This window comes from Octopus bimaculoides, chromosome 27 (genome assembly GCF_046866305.1).
Source record: "Octopus bimaculoides isolate indiv1 chromosome 27, ASM4686630v1, whole genome shotgun sequence".
In the NCBI taxonomy this organism is placed as follows: Eukaryota; Metazoa; Mollusca; class Cephalopoda; order Octopoda; family Octopodidae; genus Octopus; species Octopus bimaculoides.
The window spans coordinates 2,455,735-2,483,530 of NC_142954.1; the positions used below are offsets into that span (position 1 = coordinate 2,455,735).

General features: G+C 36.2%; 5 protein-coding genes across 6 annotated transcripts; 4 read left to right on the forward strand and 1 right to left on the reverse strand.

Moving 5' to 3' along the window:
• Positions 1–332: 332 nt before the first annotated feature.
• Positions 333–4,101, reverse strand: LOC128250973 (uncharacterized). Of its 2 annotated transcripts, none has more exons than XM_089343541.1 (2): positions 3,908–4,101; positions 333–2,249 (listed from the first exon to the last, which is right to left on the reverse strand). In XM_089343541.1, the coding sequence occupies exon 2, from the start codon at positions 1,893–1,895 to the stop codon at positions 825–827; it is 1,071 nt and encodes a 356-aa protein (XP_089199667.1). In that variant the 5' UTR covers positions 1,896–2,249; positions 3,908–4,101; the 3' UTR covers positions 333–824. The 2 variants fall into 2 exon arrangements, with proteins under 2 accessions (XP_089199667.1, XP_089199666.1); XM_089343540.1 differs by lacking the exon at positions 3,908–4,101 and adding an exon at positions 2,800–2,939.
• Positions 3,872–14,193, forward strand: LOC106867728 (uncharacterized). The gene is made up of 3 exons (XM_052977156.2): positions 3,872–4,007; positions 4,623–6,537; positions 11,621–14,193. Exons 2-3 carry the CDS (start codon positions 4,965–4,967, stop codon positions 13,294–13,296), a joined length of 3,249 nt encoding a protein of 1,082 aa, XP_052833116.2. The 5' UTR covers positions 3,872–4,007; positions 4,623–4,964; the 3' UTR covers positions 13,297–14,193.
• A 1,378-nt stretch (positions 14,194–15,571) lies between these two features.
• On the forward strand, positions 15,572–20,091 carry LOC149130788 (uncharacterized). Its single transcript, XM_089343498.1, has 2 exons — positions 15,572–15,940; positions 16,800–20,091. The coding sequence occupies exon 2, from the start codon at positions 17,301–17,303 to the stop codon at positions 19,032–19,034; it is 1,734 nt and encodes a 577-aa protein (XP_089199624.1). The 5' UTR covers positions 15,572–15,940; positions 16,800–17,300; the 3' UTR covers positions 19,035–20,091.
• On the forward strand, positions 19,146–20,091 carry LOC149130789 (uncharacterized). The gene has a single exon (XM_089343555.1). It carries the CDS (start codon positions 19,146–19,148, stop codon positions 19,737–19,739), a length of 594 nt encoding a protein of 197 aa, XP_089199681.1. The 3' UTR covers positions 19,740–20,091.
• A 667-nt stretch (positions 20,092–20,758) lies between these two features.
• Positions 20,759–27,569, forward strand: LOC106867722 (uncharacterized). Its single transcript, XM_014912684.3, has 3 exons — positions 20,759–21,151; positions 22,044–24,717; positions 26,056–27,569. Exon 2 carries the CDS (start codon positions 22,399–22,401, stop codon positions 23,542–23,544), a length of 1,146 nt encoding a protein of 381 aa, XP_014768170.1. The 5' UTR covers positions 20,759–21,151; positions 22,044–22,398; the 3' UTR covers positions 23,545–24,717; positions 26,056–27,569.
• The last annotated feature ends 227 nt before the right edge of the window (positions 27,570–27,796 follow it).

Consider the following 27,796-nt stretch of genomic DNA (forward strand, 5'->3'; position numbering starts at 1 on the left):
GGATATTTTTTCCATGTAATTTTTTTCTGCGACTATCTTTCCAACTGTATAAATTATAATTACATCGGAATTTAATGTGAGAAAAAATACTGGTGGCTCCCACTCACAAAACGAAACTGGAAATTTGAGAAAAAATTGCGATCTGTCTGCATGTTACCATACACATGCAACATACAAAATGTGGAGTTCTCACATTTCTTACAAATTGTATTGTAAGGATGAAAAATTATTTGATGTAGAAATAGTAATTCTTGTTTTGCATTTGTATTGCTATATGTAGAGAGTTGAAAGCAGGATCCGATAGCCTAATGACAACATCGAAGAGTAAAGAATAATGTTCAAGGACTTTATTTGCCATCAGTAATTAGTAACATAGACAAAGTAGTAATCATATGAACAGATGAACATAAAAACAAAGGTACATGCACATATGAGCCTGTATGAGCGGAAGACAGTGAATTTACTTAACAGAAGAGTTTCTTTGAATGAGATTATATTTGTGGACTGCCACATGACAACTCATGTCTGGTCAGGTATGCATTGCTGCATTCACCATCTCTGCAAGATACTTCCTCATCCACTGTGATCATGTGGCACATGCTCAACCAACATGAGCATCATCCCAGCCAGATCCGCAGGGAAGAGAACACAATGCACAAGATCCAACTTAGCAACTCAAGCCACATGACCAAATAGTCCCACCTCAAATGCACAATAAGTCAAAGAGAATAAATTCCAACATGTTTCACCCTGATAAATCTTCTCCAATACAATGTATACACGTAGGGATTCTACGACTTTACATTTGCAAAGGTTTCGCAATTTCAAGGCTTCTCTCCAGTGTGTGTTTGTTTGTGTTTATTCAAGTAACTTTTATAGGTAAATGAATTCTCACAGATATCACAATGATAAGGCCTTTCTCCAGTGTGACTACGAATATGAACAATAAGATCTGAATTATCGAAGAACGATTTTCCACAAATTTCACAGTGAAATCTTTTTTCTCCGTTATGCTTCCGCCTGTGTCTTCTTAAATCACTGTTACTCACATAAGTTTTCCCACATATATCACAGCAGAATGGTTTTTTCCCTGTGTGTAGTAATTTGTGTCTTGTTAAATTACTGCTAGAGTAAAAATATTTGCCACAAATATCACAATGGGATGGTTTTTCTCCAGTGTGTACTCTTTTGTGACTAATAAGATTTGATTTATCAAAAAAGGATTTTCCACAGATTTCACAGTGGAACGGTTCTTCTCCGGTGTGTATCTTTTTATGACCAACAAGATATAAATTTAAAGAGAATGATTTCCCACAAATGTTACAATGATAAGGTTTTCCTTCAGTATGTATTCTTTTGTGAACTCTAAGACGGGAATTGGTAACAAACGATTTTCCACATGTTTCACAGTGGAAGGGTTTTTCTCCTGTGTGACTTCGTACATGAACAACAAGTCGAGAATTGTGAGGAAATGATTTTCCACATATTTGACAGTCAAAAGTATTTTCTCCGGTATGTGTTCTTTTGTGACTTCTTAAATAACAATTATCAATAAATGATTTTCCACATATTTCACAGTGATAAGGTGTTTCTCCAGTGTGACTACGCTTGTGGAGAATCAGGTGGTATTTCTGATTCAATGACTTACCACAAATCTCACATTGAAATGGTTTTTCCCCAGTGTGTAATCTTTTGTGGTTTTTTAAATTACTGGAATTCACAAAAGTCTTTCCACATATTTCACAATTAATATTTCTCTTTGATGACTTTGTTTTACAGGATGAAGTTTTTTTACCATGAGAGAATGGTTTCTTATCACCAGATCTCTGTTTAACTGAATCTTCATTGTCAGAAACGTTTGTATTAGAAGTGTCCGAGTGATTACCATCCTCCATATTAACACTGGAGGAATTCTTGAAAATTGATGTCTGTGGATATAATCTCTTATGATTTAATTTCTGGTCTTATGATATCCATATCATGAGATTCTGTTTATATGTAAGGAAAATATGCAACGTAGATTTATTTTCTGCATAACTCTTAGAATGTTTATTGCAGGTTGTGATATCTCTATGTGGCACACATAGTGTACAAAAATGACCTCTATATCTATGTTAATAATTCTGGATATAGTTAATGGAAGTTATGTAGGCTTAAAATAGAGAGAGCATTCCTAACTGACTTGTAGCATTTGTTCTGGTGGAATCGGTGTCTTTGTATGGTGGGTTGTAATGGAACAGTCGGCACAACTGAAAAGAAAGAAAATATATAATGCAATGAGATTGATTTTGGAGAGATGAAACTCGTGTTTGTGTGCATGTACATACACATAAACACACACACACAAGACTAACCACATAGTATAAAAGATTACAATGTGTGTTGCACTATCAATACAAAAAATTATTTCCAAGTTTTGCCACAAGGAAAGCTTGGGAAGGTGGGGATGTAATCAACTAATCTCCTCCTTCGAAACTTGCTGAATTTGAGCCAAAATCTGAAATTATTGTTTCTAAAAGTTATACAGAATCATACGTTACATGAAAAGGTGGGACAGAGATATAAGTCAGCCATAGAACGGTGGGTCCTACAGCGTCGTTTACTCCAACGTTTAACACAGGCCCATCTGTTCCCCAACCACACTTGGTATACACTTCTCGCAAATTTATTTAGAATCAAATTCGTGGGGCACTAATCTGTAGTTACGAGACATAGAGATAAACATGTTTTCTTATACATTACAACAGGAGATGTGAGAAATAGATAGATTACAGAAATATATTTCCGATGAAAACTAACCTGACAGTATTCAATTCCACATAAACACAAAGTAATTCTTATCGCCTCTAACAAAATATTTCCCATAAAAATATCGAGATTTCGGAATTTTCCTCCTCACTCAATTCCATTATAATTACAGTAGTACTAACAACATATATAGTTTTGTAGCCTTACTTTCGTATTCAAAGTACGGCTACAGAGAATTGATTTTAGAATTGAGTGCAAAAAGCAAATAAAGAGGTAAATCGTGAATTTCATAGTCCAATGATGGTAAGGCTGTTAATGCGAAGAGTCTGTTAAGTCGAAATACAAACGAACTAATAGAAACGTTTATGGGACAAGCACTTGTTGACGAAAAGTTCATTATATTGATAGTAACCACGAGAGTACTTTGTATCAATTTTTAATGTAAAAGAAGATAAGGAGGCAGGTTGTAATCGCTTGTACGATGACCTGGACAGCTGTCACAATATTAAATTGAGGTAGCCTCAGGTGACCAGTACTCAACTCGGCAGTTTCAGACGTTTGTTAATCTCTTGTGAATATTGTGGCGCACAAGCTATGTCGTCTGCTTGTAGACAGTTGCATTATACAGATTATATCGTCCGTTTGCTTATATAATTACAATGTAGAAACTATGCCCTTCATATATACATATTTGTGATGTAGAAGATTTATCCTTTGTTTACTTTGAACACAGTTGTAACGTTCATAGTATGACTTCTGCTTGCTTGGAGAGTTGTGATGCACAAGCTGCTACATGTGGAAAAGAAGTAGGAGTCAAATATGGTGGCTTCGAGAAATCGTCTTGCTTCGATTGTATGCCACTCTAACATTGTTTTGAAATTACAATAACTTCAGACCAATGTAATTAAGTGACAATTTTAGGGGCAGACTATGTCTCACTGTAGTAGATGACTGATATCCATGAGATTTCAACCAACCCATACCAGCCTGGAAACCAGCCATTAAATGATGATGTACAATATTCAACAAATTTTTTCCGCCTATTTGTCAAAGCCTTTTTAAAAAAGTATTTTGGTGGGTGGTGTAAATTTCGATTTATATGCCATAGAGTAGATATAAATGAAAGGGTAAATTGATATAATTGAAAGTTGATACTGACTGTATTAAATTTCGTTAGGGACATTTAACTTATGTCACCGGTCGTAATCATTGAGACGAATGAAAAATTATCAAGGCACGACCAAGTTTGTATATTTTAGGTAATTATATTATGAATAGAAATTAACTCATGTCAAGGTGAACCATTATGCTTATGGATAGCTTAAAGTGACCGATGTAATATATGAGGGTTGGTGTTTCGCCACGTGGATGGTTAAATATTTAAATTTTCATCACAAACTACGTTTCACCGTTAATTGGTTGTTCCCCCACATTAGAGAACACCTGAAATTGGTTTTTATCTCCAACTAATGAATAATTAGCTTTCTTGACATTTTAGCTAACTTTTAAATGAGAAAGTCTGTATTATTTGTATTGATATCAAGACAGCGAGCTGGCAGAATCGTTAGCACACTGGACGAAATGCTTAGCGGTATTTTCCCGCCTCTACGTTCTGAGTTCAAATTCCGCCGGGGTCGATATTGCTTTTCGACCCTTCGGGGTCGAAGGAATCGACTCATCCCCACCTTCCCAAGCTTTCCTTGTGGCAAAACTTGGAAATAATTTTTTGTATTGATGGTACAACACACATTGTAATCTTTTATACTACGCGGTTAATCTTGTGTGTGTGTTTATGTGTATGTACATGCACACAAACACGAGTTTCATCTCTCCAAAATCAATCTCATTGCATTATATATTTTCTTTCTTTTCAGTTGTGCTGACTGTTCCGTTACAACCCACCATACAAAGACACCGATTCCATTGGAACAAATGCTACAAGTCATTTATGGATGCCCTCCTCTCTCTCTTTCCGCCTACATAACTTCCATGAACTAAATCCAGAATTATTATTAACATACATATAGAGGTCATTTTGTTTACACAATGTGTGACACTTAGAGATATCACAACCTGCAATAAACATTCTAAGAAAGAAAAAAAAATCTATATTGCATATTTTCCTTATATGTAAGCAGAATCTCCAAAGATCTGAACCATTAGAGAGATTATACCCACAGACATCAGTTTTCAAGAAAATCTTCAGAAGAATTAATATGGATGATAGTAATCACTTGGACATTTCTAACAGAAACGTTTCTGACATTAAAGATTCAGTTAAACAGACATCTGGTGATAAGAAACCATTCTCTCATGGTAAAAAAACTTCATCCTGTAAAGCAAAGTCATCAAAGGGAAATATTAATTGTGAAATATGTGGAAAGACTTTTGTGAATTCCAGTAATTTAAAAAAACATAAAAGGTTACACACTGGACAAAAACCATTTCAATGTGAGATTTGTGGTAAATCATTGAATCAGAAATACCACCTGATTCTCCACATGCGTAGACACACTGGAGAAAAACCTTATCGCTGTGAAATATGTGGAAAATCATTTATTGATAATTGTTATTTAAGATGTCACAAAAGAACACATACCAGAGAAAATACTTTTGACTGTCAAATATGTGGAAAATCATTTCCTCACAATTCTCAACTTGTTGTTCATGTTCGAAGTCACACAGGAGAAAAACCCTTCCACTGTGAAACGTGTGGAAAATCGTTTATTAAAAATTGTTATTTAACAAGGCACAAATGCATATACACTGGAGAAAGCCCTTTCCGATGTGATATATGTGGAAAATCATTTCCTCACAATTCTCAACTTGTTGTTCATGTTCGAAGTCACACGGGAGAAAAACCCTTCCACTGTGAAACGTGTGGAAAATCGTTTATTAAAAATTGTTATTTAACTAGGCACAAATGCATATACACTGGAGAAAGCCCTTTCCGATGTGATATATGTGGAAAATCATATGTTGATAAAAGTAATTTAACAAGACACACAGTAATTCAGCATGAAGGGAAACCATTCAACTGTGAAGTATGTGGGAAGTCTTTTATGAAGAACTCAATACTTGTTACTCATGTAAAGGTTCACACTGAAGAAAAACCTTATCATTGTGACATATGTGGGAAGTTGTTCATTACCAATTCTCGTCTTAGAGTTCACAAAAGAATACATCCTAAAGGAAAACCCTTCCACTGTGAAACATGTGGAAAATCGTTTGTTACCAATTCCCGTCTTAGAGTTCACAAAAGAATACATACTGAAGGAAAACCTTATCATTGTAACATTTGTGGGAAATCATTCTCTTTAAATTTATATCTTGTTGCTCATAAAAAGATACACACTGGAGAAAAACCGTTCCACTGCGAAATCTGTGGAAAATCCTTTTTTAATAAATCAAATCTTGTTAGTCACAAAAGAGTACACACTGGAGAAAAACCATCCCATTGTGATATTTGTGGCAAATATTTTTACTCTAGCAGTAATTTAACAAGACACAAATTACTACACACAGGGGAAAAACCATTCTGCTGTGATATATGTGGGAAAACTTATGTGAGTAACAGTGATTTAAAAAGACACAGGCGGAAGCATAACGGAGAAAAAAGATTTCACTGTGAAATTTGTGGAAAATCATTCTTCGATAATTCTGATGTTATAGTTCACATCAGGAGTCACACTGGAGAAAGGCCTTATCATTGTGATATCTGTGAGAAATCATTTACCTGTAAAGGTGCCTTGAATAGACACAAACAAAGACACACTGCAGAAAAGCCTTGAAATTGCGAAACCTTTGCAAATGTAAAGTCGTAGAATCCCTACGTGTATACATTGTATTGGAGAAGATTTATCAGAGTGAAACATGTTGGAATTTATTCTCTTTGACTTATTGTGCATTTGAGGTGGGACTATTTGGTCATGTGGCTTGAGTTGCTAAGTTGGATCTTGTGCATTGTGTTCTCTTCCCTGCGGATCTGGCTGGGATGATGCTCATGTTGGTTGAGCATGTGCCACATGATCACAGTGGATGAGGAAGTATCTTGCAGAGATGGTGAATGCAGCAATGCATACCTGACCAGACATGAGTTGTCATGTGGCAGTCCACAAATATAATCTCATTCAAAGAAACTCTTCTGTTAAGTAAATTCACTGTCTTCCACTCATACAGGCTCATATGTGCATGTACCTTTGTTTTTATGTTCATCTGTTCATATGATTACTACTTTGTCTATGTTACTAATTACTGATGGCAAATAAAGTCCTTGAACATTATTCTTTACTCTTCGATGTTGTCATTAGGCTATCGGATCCTGCTTTCAACTCTCTACATTTCGCGACAAATACCTGGAAACTCTGTGAAGACCAATCTGTAAATATGTGCATGTATCTTTGTTTCTATGGTCATCTGTTCATCTTTCACCACTTGACAAACTATTTATCTGTTCACACCCTATTACATAGCAGTTCAACAAAAAGTAACTGTTAGAATAATCACCAGATTTAAAACAAGCATTGGAATCGGTTTGCTCCTCCCCTCGGCACTTTACGGCATTGCTCCAGCATGGCTGCATTTCATTGAGACAAATTGATAAATAAAACAAATACATTGACTGCTTGTGGTTTGCACTGTGATAAAATATTTATCTATTATTAAACACTATATTGACAGGATGGTCATATCTGGAGCACTTCTGTTATTTCCCATGATTGTGGGTTATTGAAATGTCAATAAAACTGTAACATGATCACATTTTGTAATTTAGTTGTTTATGAGGATGTGTGGCTTAGTGGTTAGGGTGTTGGACTCATGACCATAAGATTGTGGTTTCGTTCTCTGGACTGAGTTCTCCATTGTGTTCTTGAGCAAGACGCTTCACTTCACATTACTCCAGTCCACTCAGCTGTAAAAATAAGTTTAGCCTGGAGAGGCATGGGCTCCACCTGGTTTTCTCACCTGAGATAATCTGCATGGCTGCAACACCCTGAAAGCCCCTAAAAAGGGCACTGGAAGGCAGTGAGCTGGCAGAATTGTTCGCACGCAGGACGAAACGCTTAGCAGTATTTCGCCCATCGCTACGTTCCAAGTTCAAATTCCACTGAGGTAGACTTTGCTTTTATCCTTTCGGGGTCGATAAATTAAGTACCAGTTGAGTACTGGGGTAGATGTAATTGACTGTCTCCCTGCCCAAAATTTCAGGCATTGTGTCTCTAGTAGAAAGGATTATTAGCAGCACTGGGCAACTCAATGGCAGAACTGTTACTGCACTGGACAAAATGCTTAGTGGTATTTTTCCCAGCCTTTCTGAGTTCAAAAGCTGCCAAGGTTGACCCTGGTTGGACACTGGTATTGATGTAATTGACTAGCTCCCCATCCTTCTCCTCCAAAACTCCAGGCTTGTACCTAGGGCTGAAAGAATTATTACCAGCACTCACCATGAGAAAATTATGGTAGGGGACCTGATTAATGTTGAATGCCTGACAGTTGTAGATAAAAGTATGCTGCCGGTGATCAGGAATTAAATACAAGACTGCCTATAATATTCAAAAAGTTCATTTTTGGAAAAGATCACACCTAGAAACCTGTTTGGTTGTAACAAAAAACAGAATGTTTTTAATACACAACAATAATAAATCCCAATATTTATATATATATATATATATATATATATATATATATATATATATATATATATATATATATTGTTGTTGGCACTCCGTCACTTACGACGTCGAGGGTTCCAGTTGATCCGATCAACGGAACAGCCTGCTCGTGAAATTAACGTGCAAATGGCTGAGCACTCCACAGACACGTGTACCCTTAACGTAGTTCTCGGGGATATTCAGCATGACACAGTGTGACAAGGCCGACCCTTTGAATTACAGGCACAACAGAAACAGGAAGAAAGAGTGAGAGAAAGTTGTGGTGGAAGAGTACAGCAGGGTTCGCCACACGTAGTTCTCGGGGATATTCAGCATGACACAGTGTGACAAGGCCGACCCTTTGAATTACAGGCACAACAGAAACAGGAAGAAAGAGTGAGAGAAAGTTGTGGTGGAAGAGTACAGCAGGGTTCGCCACCATCCCCCTGCCGGAGCCTCGTGGAGCTTTAGGTATTTTCGCTCAATAAACACTCACTACGCCCGGTCTGGGAATCGAAACCGCGATGGTATGACCGCGAGTCCGCTGCTCTAACCACTGGACCATTGCGCCTCCACCGTACTGTGTAAACAGACAACATAGATTGCATGTCTCAACTATGAACAACAAACATCACTAAACATATAAGTGATTAACATACGTCTGACACTAACTGATTGAACATTGAAATTGCACATCAGGTAATTCTACATTACCTCCTTAATTTCTTTTATTACATTATAAACGATACAAAATAGACCGTTGGTGCCGTCAACGGACTTTCATTTAACGCACATGCATGTTTCCCCTCCCCTACTGTTTCTAATCCGTTCCGATTTCGATCTAACGGGCTCCCGTTATTAACAGATAGTTTTTCCGTTATTCGCAATACAAATCTTCGAAATCAACGATTTCTCTCAAATTACCGAATATGTCAATTAATTAGAAAGACTTAGCCTAATTGTAAATACGTAAACAAGGCTACAAAATGTATTGCTATTGTTAGTATTACTGTTATTGTAATGGAAAGCAGAAGAAAGTAAAATTCCAAAATTTCGATGTTTTTAAAGAAAATACTTTATAGAGGCAATAAGAAGTATTGTGTTTATGTGGAATTTTGCTAAATTACTTTTTGCGGGGTTTAGATTATAATTATGTTAAAAAAATTTATAAAAAGAAATTGAAGGTGCTTTCGATCGTTCAATCTGTCGTCAAGTGTTAAGCTTTAATTTTGGTAAGTTTAACACTTTTTATTATTTACTTTTGAAATTTTTGGCTCTGTGGTTCAGAAGCTTGTTTCCCAACTATGTGATCTTAGGTTCAGTCCCGCTTGCCCTACTTCACGGACTAGTATTTTCTAGTTTAGCATCTGTCCGACCAAAGCCTCGTGAATAGAAACTGAAAGAAACCCGTCGTGCATGTATATGTATGTCACAAATCAATAAGCAGTTATTCGATCTGCAAACGCATGATTAAAAGTGTTTCAGTTTAGACCAAACCAATCCTTGCGTCGTCATTAGCGTAAAGTTGTCAGCAATATCAGAATCTTCGTTCGGTTTCAACGTTAGTATACAGTCTACAACAGTAGTCTATACTGTGAAATGACCTGATCTGCGTTAGGGTTTAAAGTTGGACTGCTCACAAAAGTGTGAATGCCCATCGTGTCTTATTCTTCATGGCTGGAATCCAAGTCACATTACAGTACTAATCAAACACATGGGCAAAGAAGGCGTTACACATTGTAGATCCCACTCCTGAAAGTGGTCATCTAACAAACTGGCAAACGATCGCTTCATGACAGATGCTACAAACACAGGCATGCTGTATTCTTGCTCTTTCTCTTTTCCATCTGCCATCCAAAATATCTGTGTTTGACTGTTATTCCATCCATCTGTCTGCCTTTCCTTCATCTTCCATAGTTTTTGCTGTAAAACTGCACTGAACATTTTTAATGCAAACTTTAGGTTTGTAACTGTTCTGAATCGAAATGCATCAAACTTTTGGAAGATTTACAAAGTCTGGTGTTGGTGCCATGTAAGGGAATGTGCTGATGCCATGTATGAAACACCAGTGCCAGTACCACATAAGGAGCACCCTGTAAACTTTGTAAAGTGGTTGGCATTAGGAAAGGCATCCAGCCATAGAAACCATGCCAAAACAGACAATTGGAGCCTGGGCAGTGCTCCAGCTGACCAGCTCATGTGAAACCGTTCAACCTATGCCAGCAATGAAAAGGGATGTTAAATGTTGATGAGTCCACATTTAATGGCCATTCCTTGCCAAATCTTTCTAACAATATTTATAGAAAGTTTCCATTTTTCATTTTTGCATGTCTGTATCATTAATTTATAATACCGTATATATTTTAACTTACTGTGCATTTTGGCCAAGATATTTGTCTTTAATATCCTTTCTATTTACATATTAATTGTGATTGACATATATTTTTTTGTGTGTTTCAGGGTTTGTGATGGCATAAAAAGGGAAACCTCTTTCTCTCCCAGGACATGGCAAGAAATCTGCTTAAAGACTGAAGAACAACATCATCAAGAAGACATGTCACTATATATAACTATATATAACTATATAACTATATATAACTATAACATTGATTAAATTACTGTGAAATATCTCTCTGAATCAATATTAACTTCAAATATTTTGTGCAAAGTTGCAAAAATGTTTACTAGATGAGTTTGTGTGTTAAATACAATTGGAAACTTTACTATGACTCATCATACGAAATGTCTTCCATTCTGTGAAACATGTTTCATTGTTGGATAGTGACAAGTGGAGCAGGTTTAAAGATCTTTTATTGAGATGTTTTCTCATTCATGGATTGAATCCAGCAAAGTGATTCTATCTAAACGAAGAATCTTAAAATAATTTCTTTTCAGGATATATATTTTCAGAATTTATTAACACTGTTTGCGGAAACAATATTTATTTGGAATATTATTTGAACTCTGTCTTCATTATAAATTACAAAGAAAACGAGCAACATATGTTTGCATTGTTATGTGATTAAGAGAAGAAATTATGGATGAGAAACTGTGTGAAAGTCAGGTTTGTAATGAAACCCAACCTGGAGATAACGATGTATTGCAGCAGCCTCAAGAAGAGACAGGGAAGAAATCATATCCCTGTAACATTTGCGGAAAGGTATTTGCGATGAAGAAAAATTTAGATCGGCATAAATTAATTCATACAGGGAAAAAGCCACATGAATGTGATATTTGTGGCAAAGCATTCTTACTAAGAGGACAATTATCTACCCATGAACGTACTCATACAGGTGAGAAACCGTTCACCTGTGATGTCTGTGGTAAAATGTTCTCCCACATTGGTAATTTAACATGCCACATACGTACTCACACAGGTGAGAAACCATACTGTTGTGACATCTGTGGCAAAGCATTCTCTCAAAGACATTCTTTACTTTACCATAAAAACGTTCATACAAGAGAGAAACCATTCCACTGTGAATTTTGTGATAAAGTATTTCCTGAAAGTGGTGCCTTGTCTAAACACAAACTTATTCACACAAGTGAAAAACCATTCCAATGTAAGACGTGCGGCAGAGCGTTTTTCGCACGCAATGCCTTATCTCAACATGAACATACTCACGCAGTTGAGAAGCCATTCCACTGTGATATCTGTGGCAAAACGTTTTCTCAGAACAGTTTGTTAAACAGGCATCAACGTAGACATGCAGGTGAAAGATCGTACTCTTGTGATATCTGTGGTAAGGCATTCTTTGAGAGTGGTGCATTGTCTTGTCACATACGCATCCACACAGGAGAGAAACCCTATGATTGTGATATCTGCGGTGAAAAATTCTCTCAACGTAGCAATTTGTCTCGCCACAAACGTACTCACACAGGTGAGAAGCTACATGCTTGTGATATGTGTGGTAAACAGTTTTCAGAAAGGAAATCTTTACTCAACCATGTAAAAAATCATACGGGAGAGAAATCATTCCACTGTGATATCTGTGGTAAAATATTCTTTGAAAGAATGCAATTATCTAAACACATCCGTACTCACAAACGTGAAAAACCTTACTCTTGTAGAAGCTGTGGTAAATCTTTCTCCCAGAGAACTTCTTTACGTTACCATATAAAAACTCATACAGGAGAGAAGCCATTCCACTGTGAAATTGGTGATGAAACCTTTTCTCAGAAAAGTTTGTTGAACAAAATTAAACCTACAAAAACAGGTGAGAAGCCATACCGGTGTGATGTCTGTGGCAAAACATTCTCTCAAATTGGTCATTTATCTTGCCACAAACGTATCCACACAGGAGAGAAACCTTATGATTGTGATATCTGTGGTGAAAAGTTCTCTCAGCTTGGCAATTTATCTCGCCACAAACGTATTCACACAGGTGAGAAGTTGTACTCCTGTGATATCTGTGGTAAGCAATTCTCTGTGAGGACATCTTTACTCTACCATGTAAGAAACCATACTGGGGAGAGACCCTTCCGCTGTGATATCTGTGGTAAAATGTTTTCTCAGAACAATTTCTTAAACAAGCATAAACGTAGACACACAGGTGAGAAATCGTACTCCTGTGATATCTGTGGTAAGGCGTTCTTTGAAAGTGGTGCTTTATCTCGTCACAAACGTATACACACCGGAGAAAAACCATACCGCTGTGATTTCTGTGGTAAAACATTCTCTCAAACTGCTCATTTGTCTTGCCATAAACGTATTCACACAGGTGAGAAACCCTATCACTGTGATATTTGTGGTAAAACATTCACTTTAAATAGCAGTTTGAGGAACCATAAATCTGTCCATACGGATGAGAAACCATATTTCTGTGATGTCTGTGGTGAGGCATTCTCACAAAACGGTGATTTGTCCAGACATGCACAAATTCACGCTAGTGAGTGACTGTAATAATGGTACTATGTTATCTAGTCAAAGAATCTCTTTTAGTAATTATATATCTAATCACTATGGTGAAATGTTGCTAGAATGGATTGAACTTGAGGAAAATGACCTGAAGTTGGGGGTTGCCCTCTTCGAAGATACAATGACAAACTCAAAGCAACACTGACATCCACTGGAATTGGGCCTAAAACGTTTGAAACACAAGCCCAAAACTGTACCAAGTGGCAGTGTTCCATCACCATCAGAACCAAAAACTTTGAAGCTACCAGAAAAGAAAAAGAAGAAATCAAATGACAGAAGAGAAAGGCTTAACAAAATCAACTTCGTCCTCCACCAAAATTGCCGTGCAGACAATGCCATCGACTCATTACAAAAATTTGTCTCCAGTCATCAGCAGCATCATCATAAAGGAAGCATTCAGCAAAAAAGAAACTAGATTCTTAGATACATGATAAAGCTGATGAGAGTATTGACCCCATTCCTTTTGGAATAATCTGAAAGGGTGCCCTGATAAAAAAAAAACAAATTCCCTCGTAATTTATACAACGATATCTTTGACATCTTTTACAAAACGTTGATCATAAGTAAACTGTCTTTGTGTGATCATCCACCACATAGGACAAGTAACAACCAGATCTTCCTGGAATTACATATTTACTGTTATAAGAACGGTTAGGTGCATTAGGTAATGTCCTTTATACACCATGCATGAATAATGGTTAAAATTGTCCGCAATGGAACGCCTTCGATGATTGGTGTTCTTCGAAGCTGGGGCTCACTAGGAGCCTACAAGCAACAATAACAAATTATCTTTTGTAACTTCCAAGACTGAAATTTAATGTAATTTCATCAAACCTCAATCATTTAATAAAAATAAAAAAACTTAATGTCACCGTTTTCTAACGTTTGTAATTATTTCTTCCTATTTCATTTCATTTTTGGATTTGGTTTGCAAGATTCTTTATGTGAGTTCGTGTGTTGAAGCATATTTTGTTGTGTCTGGGGAGAGTCGTTCTCTTTTAGAGCCTTATTATTTAACACACTCACCGGTAAAGTTTCCACTCATTTATTTATTTTTCCTAAGATTTTTGTTGTGTCTTGTGACCTTTTCAATAGTTGTTGACTTCCTATTTTGTATTCTACATCTGAAACGATCATTAATCTGCCTTCCGAGCTTGATGGTATTGTGTAAGATGCCAAAGTTTATTAAATAATTGTAAAAGTGGCAACGTCTGCTGAAAACTTCCACATGGTTCTGGGTTCAGTCCCATTGTGTGGCACCTTGGGCAAGTGTCTTCACTATAGCCTTGGGCTGACCAAAGTGGATTTGGTAGATGGAAACTGAAAGAAGCTCGTATATATGTGTGTGTGGTCCTGGATTCAGTCCCGCTGAGTGGCACCTTGGGCAAGTGTTTTCAGCCAACCAAAGCCTTCTGAGTAGATTTGGTAGATGGAAACTGCAAGAAGCCTGTCATATGTATGTGTGTGTGCGTATGCATCTGTGTGTCTGTGTATGTCCCCTACCACTGCTTGACAACTAGTGTTGTTGCATGCATCGTTGTAACTTAGTGATTCAGCAAAAGAAACTGATAGAATAAGTACCAGGCTTAAAAAAGAAGTAGAAGTGTCAATTCATTTGCCTGAAAATTTCAAAGCTGTGCTCCAGCATGGCCACAGTCTAATGAGCGAAGCAAGCAAAAGATAAAAGAAAAGTGCTTCACAACAGGGAAAGTGGTCGAAGAAGCGATCAGAAATAATCTCTGAAGTAAAGCGCACTTTCTTGGAGTTGGTTTATATTACAGGTAAGAAAGGGTAAAGGTAAAGACCCCACTCCACTCCTTGATCATCAATGACCACGGGATTGTATCTAGAAAGTTACCCTCTGAAGCACAAGTCTGGGAAAGCTGGCAGAAACGTTAGCAGGCCGGGCGAAATGCTTAGCAGTATTTTGTCTGCCGTTACGTTCTGAGTTCAAATTCCGCCGAGGTCGACTTTGCCTTTCATCCTTTCGGGGTCGATAAATTAAGTACCAGTGAAACTCTGGGTGTGGAGGCGCAATGACCCAGTGATTAGGGCAGCGGACTCGCGGTCGGAGGATCGCAGTTTCGATTCCCAGACCGGGTGTTGTGAGTGTTTATTTGAGCGAAAACACCTAAAAAGCTCCACGAGGCAACGGCAGGGGCTGGTGGCGACCCCAGTTGTACTCTTTCGCCCCAACTTTCTCTCACTCTTTCTTCCTGTATCTTGAGTAACGCTGCGATGGACTGGCGTCCCGTCCAGCTGGGGGGAACACATACACCATAGAAACCGGGAAACCGGACCCATAAGCCTGGCTAGGCTTTGAAAGGGCGAAAAGAAAGAAAGAAACTCTGGGTCGATGTAATCGACTAGTCCCCTCCCCCAAAATTTCAGACCTTGTGCCTTAGTAGAAAGGATTATTACTGTTCCTAATTCGGATTACTTCGTTTTCTGTCACATATCGCAATATTTATTTTGATAAGCGATGTATCTTTGGCTTACCATCGGCTTTGAAACGTTTCAGGCAGTATTAAATTATGTTAGGGACATTTAACTTATGTCACCGGTAGTATCACTGAGACAGGAGAATAATTATCAACAACCTGACTAACTTAGTATATTTCAGGTAATTTAATTATATTATGTGTAGTTATTAACTCATGTTAAGGTGAACGGCCGATGATTAAATAATTTTCATCACCAACTTCGTTACATCGTTAATTGGTTGTTCTCCTCACTTTACAGAACAGTTGAAATATGTTTTAATTGTCAAATAATTTACTTTCTTTTTTTATTCTTCTTGAACTTTTTGATAACATTTAAATCTAAAGTACGTGTTATTTGTATTACCATCACAAAACACACTGTAAACGTTTATGCTATATATGATTAACAATACTGATACGTGTGTGTGTGTGTGTGTATTTATGTATGTTTTGAATACGTCCGTCCGTCAGATCGATGAAGATCATCAAGGCATTTCTAGATGAAGGGTGACTGATTACATTGCGCGGTGATTTTGTTTCGAGTGCGAAACACTTGCGCACGATGAACCTCATTCTCTCGTCCATGAACCACGTTCGATCCTGTAGTAGCAAGACCAGGCCAAAACGACTGGGGATGGAAACGGATACAGCGTATGACCAAGATGTCTTACTTTCTAATATCTTGCTTCTACTGCCTTCCTCTTCGTTCAACCATGAAGGTTTCTTCGGCAAAGTCTGCCGGATCCATTTTTCACACGCAAGCCCTAACTCACTAAGAGTTACTTAAGCGTTTGACTACCCTCACTTCGAAACGGTTTACCGAATTGTAGTCATCGTTGCATGCATGCAGTTACTCGGAGCCACAAGAGTATTACGTGTTCCCCATTGAAGTGCCACCCCTCCATGATACCCCTTATGTATATGTATAAACATACATACACACGTATTTTTTTTCTTCAACGTCTATTTTATACAGTCGTATATTTTCTTCCTTTACAGTTGTGCTGAATGTTCCGTTACAACTTGTCATACAAAATGCCCGATTCCACCAGAACACCTGCTACCAGTCATTTATGGATGCTCTCTCTCTCTGTTTGTAGCCTGTTTAACGTCTATTAACGAAATCCACAATCAGGGGAAGACTGAGAGTATTAAGGGCCCTCGGGCATAACTGTTTACCAGGCCCCTTAGCATTGATATCAGTAGAGTTAACATGTAGTGTGCGGGCCCCTCACAGCTCCTGGCCCTCGGGCAGTGCCCAGTTAACCGACTGCTCTGTCCACAATACAGAATATTTTTTTTATCTACAATATGTGTGCCACTCGGATATGCTTCAGCCAGTAACAAATACTCTAAGTGTTATGTAGAAAATATATCTGCATTGCATATTTCCTACACATGTAAACAGAGTCCCATGTTTGGACATCATAAGACAAGAAACTGAACCATAATAGATTATAACCACAGGCATCGGTTTTGAGAAATTTCTTCAGAGTTAATATGGAGGATGGTAATCACTCGGACATTTCTAGCACAAATGTTTCTGAGAATATAGATTCTGTTAAACAGACATCCAGTGCTGAGGAAGCTTTATCTTGTGGTAAGAAATCTTTATCCTCTAAAAACAAGTCACCTAAAAGAAATATTAATTGTGAAATATGTGGAAAATCATTTGCCAGTAATAGGTGTTTAGCAAGTCACAAAAAACTACACACAGAAGGAAAACCATTTCACTGTGAAGTCTGTGGAAAATCGTATGCAAAGAACGTTCAACTTGTTGTCCACATTCGTAGTCATACTGGAGAAAAACCTTATCATTGTGATGCTTGTGGGAAATCATTTGCAATCCATAGTTGTTTAACAAATCATAAAAGGATTCACAATAGAGGAAATCGTTACCACTGTGATATATGTGGGAAATCTTTTGTTGATAAAAGTTATTTTACGAACCACAAAAGAATTCACACCGAAGACAGACTTTATCGTTGTGAAATATGTAATAAATCTTTCATTGCTAAAAGCTATTTAACAAGGCATAAAAAAATTCACACCGGAGAAAAACCTTACCATTGTGATATTTGTGGGAAATCTTTTGCCATTAATAGTTCTTTAACAAATCATAAAAGGATTCACTCTGGAGAAAGACCATTCCATTGTAAAATATGTGAGAAATCTTTTGTCAGTAATAACTATTTAATGAAGCACAAAAGAATTCATTCTGGAGAAAAACCTTACCATTGTGAGATATGTGGGAAATCTTTTGCTGTTCTTAATTGTTTAACAAATCATAAGAGTTTACACTCTGGAGAAAAACCATTCCATTGTAAAATATGTGAGAAATCTTTTGTTAATAAAAGTTATTTTACAAGACACAAAAAAATTCACTCAAAAGAAAACCCCTATTGTTGTGAAATATGTCGTAAATCTTTCATATCTAAAAATCATTTAACAACCCACAGAAGAATTCACAGTGGAGAAAAACCATTCCACTGCGAGATCTGTGCTAAGTCGTTTACTACCAGTTATTCTCTTGGAGTCCATAAAAGAATACACTCTAATGAAAGACCTCATGATTGTGAGATTTGTGGGAAATCTTTCTTGGTGAAGTTTCATCTCATTAAACACAAAAGAATTCACACTGGAGAAAAACAATTCCACTGCGAGATCTGTGGAATGTCGTTTGTGGATAAGAGTTCTTTAACGAGTCACAAAAGAGTACACACGGGAGAAAAACCTTTCTTTTGCGATATATGTGAGAAATATTTCTCCTCTAACAGTAATTTAACCAGACACAAAATAATACACATTGGGAAAAGAGAATTCCACTGCGAAATATGTGGTAAATCTTATTTTAATAATTGTGATTTAAAAAGACACAAAATAAAACATGATGGAGAAAAAACATTTCACTGTGAAATTTGTGGAAAATCGTTCTTCGATAATTGTAGTCTTACAGCTCACATTCGTAGTCACACTGGAGAAAAGCCGTATCATTGCAATGTCTGTGAGAAATCTTTCTCTTGTAACAGTAATTTAAAAAGACACCAGCAGCAACACATTAGGGGAAAAGCCTTCCATTGTGAAACATGTGGAAAGTCTTGCTTTAGTAATTATGATTTAAAAAGACACAGAAAGGAACATGATAATGAAAAAACATTTCACTGTGAAATTTGTAGGAAGTTATTTACTAGCAGTTATTCTCTCAGAATTCACAAACGAATACACTGTGATTAAAGACCTTATAATTGTGAAATATGTGGGAAATCTTTCTTGGTGAAGTTTCGTTTTGTTAAACACAAAAGAATTCACACTGGTGAAAAACTATTTCGGTGTGAAATCTGTGGAATGTCTTTTGTCATCAAGAGTTCTTTAAAAAATCATAAAAGAGTACATACAGGAGAAAAACCTTTCTTTTGTGATATATGTAAGAAATATTTCTCCTCTGACAGCAATTTAACCAGACACAAAATAATACACACCGAGAAAAAAGAATTCCACTGTGCGGAATGCGGAAAATCTTATTTCAATAATTGTAATTTAAAAAGACACAAAAGAATTCATGATGGAGAAAAAACATTTCATTGTGAAATTTGTGGGAAAACTTTCTTCGATAATTGTAGTCTTACAGCTCACATTCGTAGTCACACTGGGGAAAAGCCGTATCATTGTGTCATCTGTGAGAAATCTTTCTTCCGTAGCAGTAGTTTAAAAAGACACAAACTACAACACATTGGAGAAAAAGCCTTCCATTGTGAAACATGTGGGAAGTCTTACTTTAATAATTATGATTTAAAAAGACACAAAAGGGAACATGGTGGAGAAAAAACATTTCACTGTGAAATTTGTGGGAAATCCTTCTTCTATAATGCTAATCTTATCGTTCACATCCGTAGTCACACTGGAGAAAGGCCCTATCATTGTGACATCTGTGAGAAATAATTTATCTATAAAAGTGACTTAAATAAACACAAAGGAACACACACTGGAGAAAAGCCTCATTGTTGAATCTGTAGGAAATCATTTGTCTGTCATAGTAATTAGAACAAACACACACAACGGAGACAATATTGAAATGATTTGCTTGAAACATTCTCTAGAAATAGAAGCAAAAACAACAAATTACTGAGAAATTTATGCAAAAATTTGCGACCAAATATTTACATTTGTCTTTTATTTTTTTACTTGTTTCATTCATTGAACTACAGCCTTGCTGGGGCCACCACCTTGCAGGGTTTAATCAGACAAATCAGCCTCAGTATTTATTAAAATTAAATTTCCATAATGGACAGATCTTTGTGAATTTATAGTTTTTATTATTATTAAATATTCGTTTTACAGTTAATGTACACAAGAAATTGGCGAAAGTAAAGAATACGTACACCCGGTGTTTAGGGTTAAGGTTTTCGTTACGCCTAAAACGGGTGGTGTACCTATTCTTTACCTCCGCCCCAAAAATTGTAGTTTAGTTCCAAATCAGCTTCATCAAATCCGCTCCAGCCGTAACCATCTATCTTGATATGCATGTCTTAGTCTAAACTCTGAAATGTTATTCGTTTTGTAGACAGTAGAGGCTGGATTTGAGATGGTTTGGGTTGCTATTTCGAGCAGTTCTTCAACCATGTAGGTGCTTTGCTAATACATACAGTATGAAAGAGGAGTAATAAAAACTGACGACCAATAAAAGGGAATGCAATATAACTTGGCTTCACATAATTACCGAAACGAATAAATGAACAGTAAAGCCGCGAAAATCCTTACACTGTACGCAGTGTAATACAGTATATAATTAGTGTTAATTCTAAACAAATTTGGAATAAAGTTCGTAAATATGATAAAGAACCTCAAGTATATAAAGCCGACGCTTTGTGTCAGAAATCCGTCCATATCCATGAAGATGCAGACAAATATAAATATATGTTGTGAACATAAATGGAGAGACAAGTATAAATTTTGAAAATGCTATTACGTTTTATTTTGTTTTCACAATCGTTATATACAGTGTTCAACGTGTAGAAATAGAAATCGAATCTAAACATAACTTTAAAAGGAAGAAGTTGGTGCTGAATAACTATCTTCGAAAGAAATTACTTATTCGTTTCACCTAAGCGAAGTTAACTTTTGTAGTCTCCTTTATTGCTGTTCTCAATTTAAATCGCACCGTTCCTTCTATAATATTATCTTTTCGCAATATTTATTTTGTTAAGCGATGTGTTGTCAAATTTACCAACGACCTGAAATGTTTTTCTGACAGTATTTAATCCATGCTAGGGACATTTAAGTCATGTTATCAGTTGTGGTCACTGAGGCGAAAGAAATATTATCAACAACACAAGCAACTTCGTATATTTCAGGTAATTTGATTATATTACGTGTAGTAATTAACTCCTGTTGAGGTGAACGTTTATGTTTATTGATAACTAAATACGACCGATATGATGTATCGAAGTCGGTGTTCCATCACCTGGATGGTTGAATATTTTATTTTCATCACAAACTACGTTTCATCGTTAATTGGCTGTTTCTCACTTAACTGAAATATGTTTAATCACCAACTAATGAGTAATTAACTTTCTTGATTTTTCTTGAGTTTTCAGGTAACTTTGAAGTCTAAAGAACGTATTCTCTGTGTTGCCGGATTTCGTTAAATTTTTTCTAGTCACCTAAAATTTTTCAAATTTTCACTAGAGTATTCTCAAAACATGTAGTTCACATGTTGATGACGAAAAGCGCATTCATTTTTTTATTTACTTGATTTTCCGGAAATAAACAATGGAAAAGTTACAAGCATACTCTTACCCAACATGCAACATATTATTAAGCATACCGGTAGTCATCATGACTGTCTGTCTGTCCCCACGGGGACAACACATACGAGCACCTTACGTGGTCTCCCGACCTGCTAGATATAACTGACTAATCTTCCTTCAACTACACCATAAAAAAACGAAAGGAACTACACAGTGTCACAACGCCGATATTATTTCCTCACCGAAGGAAGATCCAAGTGCTTTCAACTTGATCAGTGTATTAATAACATTTAAATTAAAGTCAATCTCTACAGATGTAAATCCTTAAAACATTTACTGTGTCCATAAGATAAATATTAGACATATTTTTCGTTTTCTTACGACAAAATTGTAAACCACAAGATTGTGAACAAATGTGATTTCCTTGGACTTCATCACACACGTTTCGTTTATCCAACAAATATCTTATATAATTAAATATTTTCTTCTTTTACAGTTGTGCTGAATGTTCCATCACAACTTGTCATACACAGAAGTTCTGACGCTACCAGAATACCTACAAACAGTCATTTATGGATTTTTATATGTTTGTAGCCTACATAATTTTTATTAACTCTATCCACAATTATTAATATAGACATAGAAGTCTTTTTATCTACAATATGCGTACCACTTGGAGATGTCCTTCCCAACCAACAACAAACATTCTAAGTATTATAGAGAGAAGATATTTACTTAGCATGTTTCATGCACATATAAACAGAGTCTCATAATTTGGATATCATGAGAAACTAAATCATAATTGATTACAACCATAGACATTGTTTTTTAAGAATTTCTCCAGAGTTATTATGGAGGATGGTAATCTGTCAGACACTTCTAACACAGATATTTCTGACAATTTAGATTCAGTTAAACAGCTATCCAGTGCTGAAGAATCATTATCACATGGTAAGAAACCGTTTGAGAGAACTATTAATTGTGAAATTTGTGGAAAATCTTTTGTAAATTCCAGTAATTTAAACAGACACGTAAGATTACATACTGGGGAAAAACCCTTTCAATGTGAGATTTGTGGAAAATCATTGCATCATAAATATCAGCTTGTTGTCCACAGACGTAGTCATACTGGTGAAAAACCCTTTCACTGTGAAATATGTGGAAAAACATTTGTTGATAATAGTTCTTTAAATGCACACAAACAAACACACAACAGAAAAAAAAATTTTCACTGTGAAATATGTGGAAAGTCGTATACTCAGAACTGTCGCCTTGTTTACCATATTCGTAGTCACACTGGAGAAAAACCATTTCATTGTGAAATATGTGGCAAATATTTCTTCACTAACTGTATTTTAAGAAAGCACAAAATAATACATTCTGGGAAAAAAGAATCCAAATGTGAAATCTGTGGGAATTCTTTTTTGGACAATTCTCGACTTATTGCTCACAAAAGAACACACACTGGAGAAAAACCATTCCACTGTGAAATCTGTGGAAAATCTTTTTTGAATAATTTTCGACTTGTTGCTCACAAAAGAGTACACACTGGTGAGAAACCCTTCTTTTGTGATCTATGTGGGAAATCTTTCTTTTGTGGCAGTAATTTAAAAAGACATAAACTACAACATATTGGGAAAAAAGAATTCCATTGTGAATTCTGTGGGAAATCTTACTTCAATAATAGTGAATTGAAAAGGCATAGGAGAAAACATGTAGGAGAAAAAACATTTCACTGTGAAATTTGTGGGAAATCCTTCTTCGATAATTGTGGTCTTATTGTTCACATCCGTAGTCACACAGGAGAAAAGCCTTATCGTTGTGAAATGTGTGAGAAATCATTTGTGTGTAAAGGTGACTTGAATACACACAAACGGAGACACACTGGTGAGAAGCCTTATCATTGTGATATATGTGGGAAATCATTTTTCTGTAAAAGTGACATGACTAAACACAAACGAACACACTCTCTAGAGAAGTCTATGAATAATGAGTGACCTGAGAAATCTATCTGTTGTAAATGTGAACTCAGTTTACCTGTTTGTGTGTGTGTGTGCGTTTATATACATACACATGTGTATGCTGAAAGGTTCCTAGCTTTAAGGGTATCATGAAAGGCCTTAGTCGAAGGCCCAGCTTTGCAAGTTCTTTTACAGGGCTTAGAAAAACTGAAGAACTGCTGCAATAAGTGTGTGAATCTGAGAGGGGAATATATACAATAAAATCGTAATTAACTGATCTTGTGTTTTCTTCTATCCAGAGTCGGGAGCTTTTCAGCTCCCCCTCATATATATATATATAGGAGTACATTTGTTGTGGTGAAATATATAGGAAATCATTTTTTAAAAATTTAGTATTCAATATCCAAGTCTACGGAGATTAATAAATGATGTACGTAAAATACAGAGAGGTAGAGATACGCACTATGAACCACCAACAAAACTTTAGAAAATATGGTGATGCAGACAGCAGGATTATATGAAACTGTTCCGAATTTTGGAAACATGGATGATATCAAGGAGTGATATTGCTCGTTAGTACCAAACGAAGAACCAAATAAAGTTAGCTTTTTGAAAAGCCAAAAACTGTTTTTTCTTTTATTAAAAAATAATCTTTCACTGTCATTTAACGGGAGATAACTCCATTTGAATTGTTCCACTTGATTTCTGTGTTTTGTAATTAAGTGTGCAATTAAGGAGAATACTGTGCCAGATATTTTAAGCGTTGTAGGAAATGTATTTTATCCTTAAAAGGCGCGATATAGTAATAAGTGGAAGGTGTGAGAGACATAATTCTCTTTTCACAACCAGTATATAAAAAAATTTAACACATACAAAGAAATATATATATAAACAAAAATCTAGTGGTGAATGCCCTGTTTATCAAATGTGAAGAATAGATTTCTTTTCAGGCAAGCCAAGTCAACTTTTGTATTCACCATTATTGCTGTTCCTAATTTGAATGAACACCGATTGATGTCACTTTTACCCGCAATAAGTCTTTTGTTTGTTGACGTTTCTTTGATTTACCTTCGGCTGGGATATAAATGAGAAAAGAAATCGATATTATAGAATGTGTTTCTCGTAGTATTAAATCGTGGTAGGGACATTTAACTCATATAACCAGAATAATTGAAGCTAAGGAAGATTTATCAACGACACGCCAGCTTGGTAAGTTTCATGTGGTTTAATTATATCCTACTCATGTCACATTTGTCTTGTTTTTAAAGCCAAATTTCAGGAAATTAGCAGTTCTTTTTCATTCGAATATATATATAACTCAAAGAAATTCCACCTTTGTCTGATTTTCACATTTTATTTACAACCTTATAATATATAGTGCGTGAGAAGACCCGGCAAGCCAAGTGAGATCGTTGCCAGTGCCCCTGGACTGGCTCTTGTGCGGGTGGCACATAAGATGCACCATTTTGAGCGTGGCCGTTGCCAGTACCGCCTGACAGGCCTTCGTAGGATTTTCGAGCGAGATCGTTGCCAGTGCCCCTGGACTGGCTCTTGTGCGTGTGGCACATAAAAGACACCATTTCGAGCGTGGCCGTTGCCAGTATCGCCTGACTGGCCTTCGTGCGGGTGACACGTAAAAGCACCTACTACACTCTCTGAGTGGTTGGCGTTAGGAAGGGCATCCAGCTGTAGAAACTCTGCCAAATTTAGATTGGCACCTGGTGTTGCCATCCGGTTTCACCAGTCCTCAGTCAAATCGTCCAACCCATGCTAGCATGGAAAGCGGACGTTAAACGATGATGATGATGATGATGATGAATATATAAGATAATATACAGGGTGTCCATAGTCTTTTTACAATCTAAGAAAAAATCTATTACAAAGACGACAAGATAACTTAATCAGACTTATTCTGTTGTACTCAGTAGTTCTCTAAGTTTTTACCTCATTTGATACACCACTGTATGGGCACCATTAGTCGTATGAAGGACATCAAGACGGTACTTGATATCTTGCCATGTTCGCTGTAGCGGAGCCTCATCAATGGCTTATCATTTGCCTGGAGGCGTTGCACTTTGTAAGTGTACAATCGCAGGTTCTTCTGTAGGATCTTGTGTACTTTTGAAAATGGTAGCTATAGTGGTCACAGTTAAATGAATGAAGCGAGTAAAAAAAATAAAAGAATGGGGACCAGCAGTCACCTTTTCTGGTATGTCTGGCACTAATAGTTTACCAATTGGCTAAAATTACGTAATTTTAAATGCTTGTAACTATTTTGTTATAAACTTCCAGAGAAAATGAATGCAGTTTTCATCATCAGCTTGTAAAACTGCATCAGAATGACGTTTTGGAAATAATCGAGTGAAAATTTGAAAAGTGGTTGGAATAAATTTAACAGAATCTGTATTACTACCACAAGATGTATTTTAAACTTTTATGCTGCATGTGTGGTCAAATGTGATTTCCTTGGACTTCATCACACACAAACACGCACGTCTCGTTTATCCAACATAATCTTATGTAATTATATATTTTCTTCTTTTACAGTTGTGCTGAATGTTCCATCACAACCTGTCATACACAGAAGTTCTGACGCTACCAGAATACCTACAAACAGTCATTTATGGATTTTTATATGTTTGTAGCCTACATAATTTTTATTAACTCCATCCACAATTATTAATATAGACATAGAAGTCTTTTTATCTACAATATGCGTACCACTTGGAGATGTCCTTCCCAACCAGCAACAAACATTCTAAGTATTATAGAGAGAAGATATTTACTTAGCATGTTTCATGCACATATAAACAGAGTCTCATGGTTTGGATATCATGAGAAACTAAATCATAATTGATTACAACCACAGACATTGTTTTTTAAGAATTTCTCCAGAGTTAATATGGAGGATGGTAATCTGTCAGACACTTCTAACACAGATGTTTCTGACAATTTAGATTCAGTTAAACAGATATCCAGTGCTGAAGAATCATTATCACATGGTAAGAAAATGTTAGAGAGAAATATTAAATCTGAAATTTATGGTGAATCTTTTGTAAATTCCAGTAATTTAAACAGACACGTAAGATTACACTCTGGGAAAAAAACATTTCACTGTGAAATATGTGGAAAAACATTTGTTGATAATAGTTCTTTAAATGCTCACAAACAAACACACAACAGAAAAAAAAATTTTCACTGTAAAATATGCGGAAAGCCGTTTACTCGGAACTATCAACTTGTTTACCATATCCGTACTCACACTGGAGAAAAACCATTCCATTGTGAAATATGTGATAAATATTTCTTCACTAACTGTAGTTTAATAAAGCACAAAAAGATCCATTCTGGGAAAAAAGAATTTAAATGCGAAATATGTGGGAAATTTTTTTTGGACTATTCTCAACTTGTTGTTCACAAAAGAACACACACTGGAGAAAAACCATTCCACTGTGAAATCTGTGGGAAAGCTTTTCTGAATAATTTTCGACTTGTTGCTCACAAAAGAGTACACACTGGTGAGAAACCTTTCTTTTGTGATCTATGTGGCAAATCTTTCTTCTCTAATACTAATTTAAAAAGACACAAACTCCAACACATTGGGAAAAAGGAATTCCATTGTGAATTCTGTGGGAAATCTTACTTCAGTAATAGTGAATTGAAAAGGCATAGGAGAAAAAACATTTCACTGTGAAATTTGTGGGAAATCCTTCTTCGATAATTGTGGTCTTATTGCTCACATCCGTAGTCACACAGGAGAAAAGCCCTATCGTTGTGAAATGTGTGAGAAATCATTTGTGTGTAAAGGTGACTTGAATACACACAAACGGAGACACACTGGTGAGAAGCCTTATCATTGTGATATATGTGGGAAATCATTTTTCTGTAAAAGTTCATTGACTAAACACAAACGAACACACACTGTAAAGACTTTGAATAATGAGTGACCTGAGAAATCCTTCTCTTGGAATTTTGGAAACATGGATGATATCAAGGAGTGATATTGCTCGTAATTACCAAACGAAGAACCAAATAAAGTTAGCTTTTTGAAAAGCAAAAAATGTTTTTTTCTTTTATGATAAAATAATCTTTCACTGTTAGGTGACGGGAGATAACTCCATTTGAATTGTTCCACTTGATTTCTGTATTTTGTAATTAAGTGTGCAATTAAGGAGAATACTGTGCCAGCATCGTAGGAAATGTATTTTATTTTAAAAGGCGCGATATTGTCATAAGTGGAAAGGATGGGAGACATAATTCTCTTTTCACAATCAGTATATCAAAAATT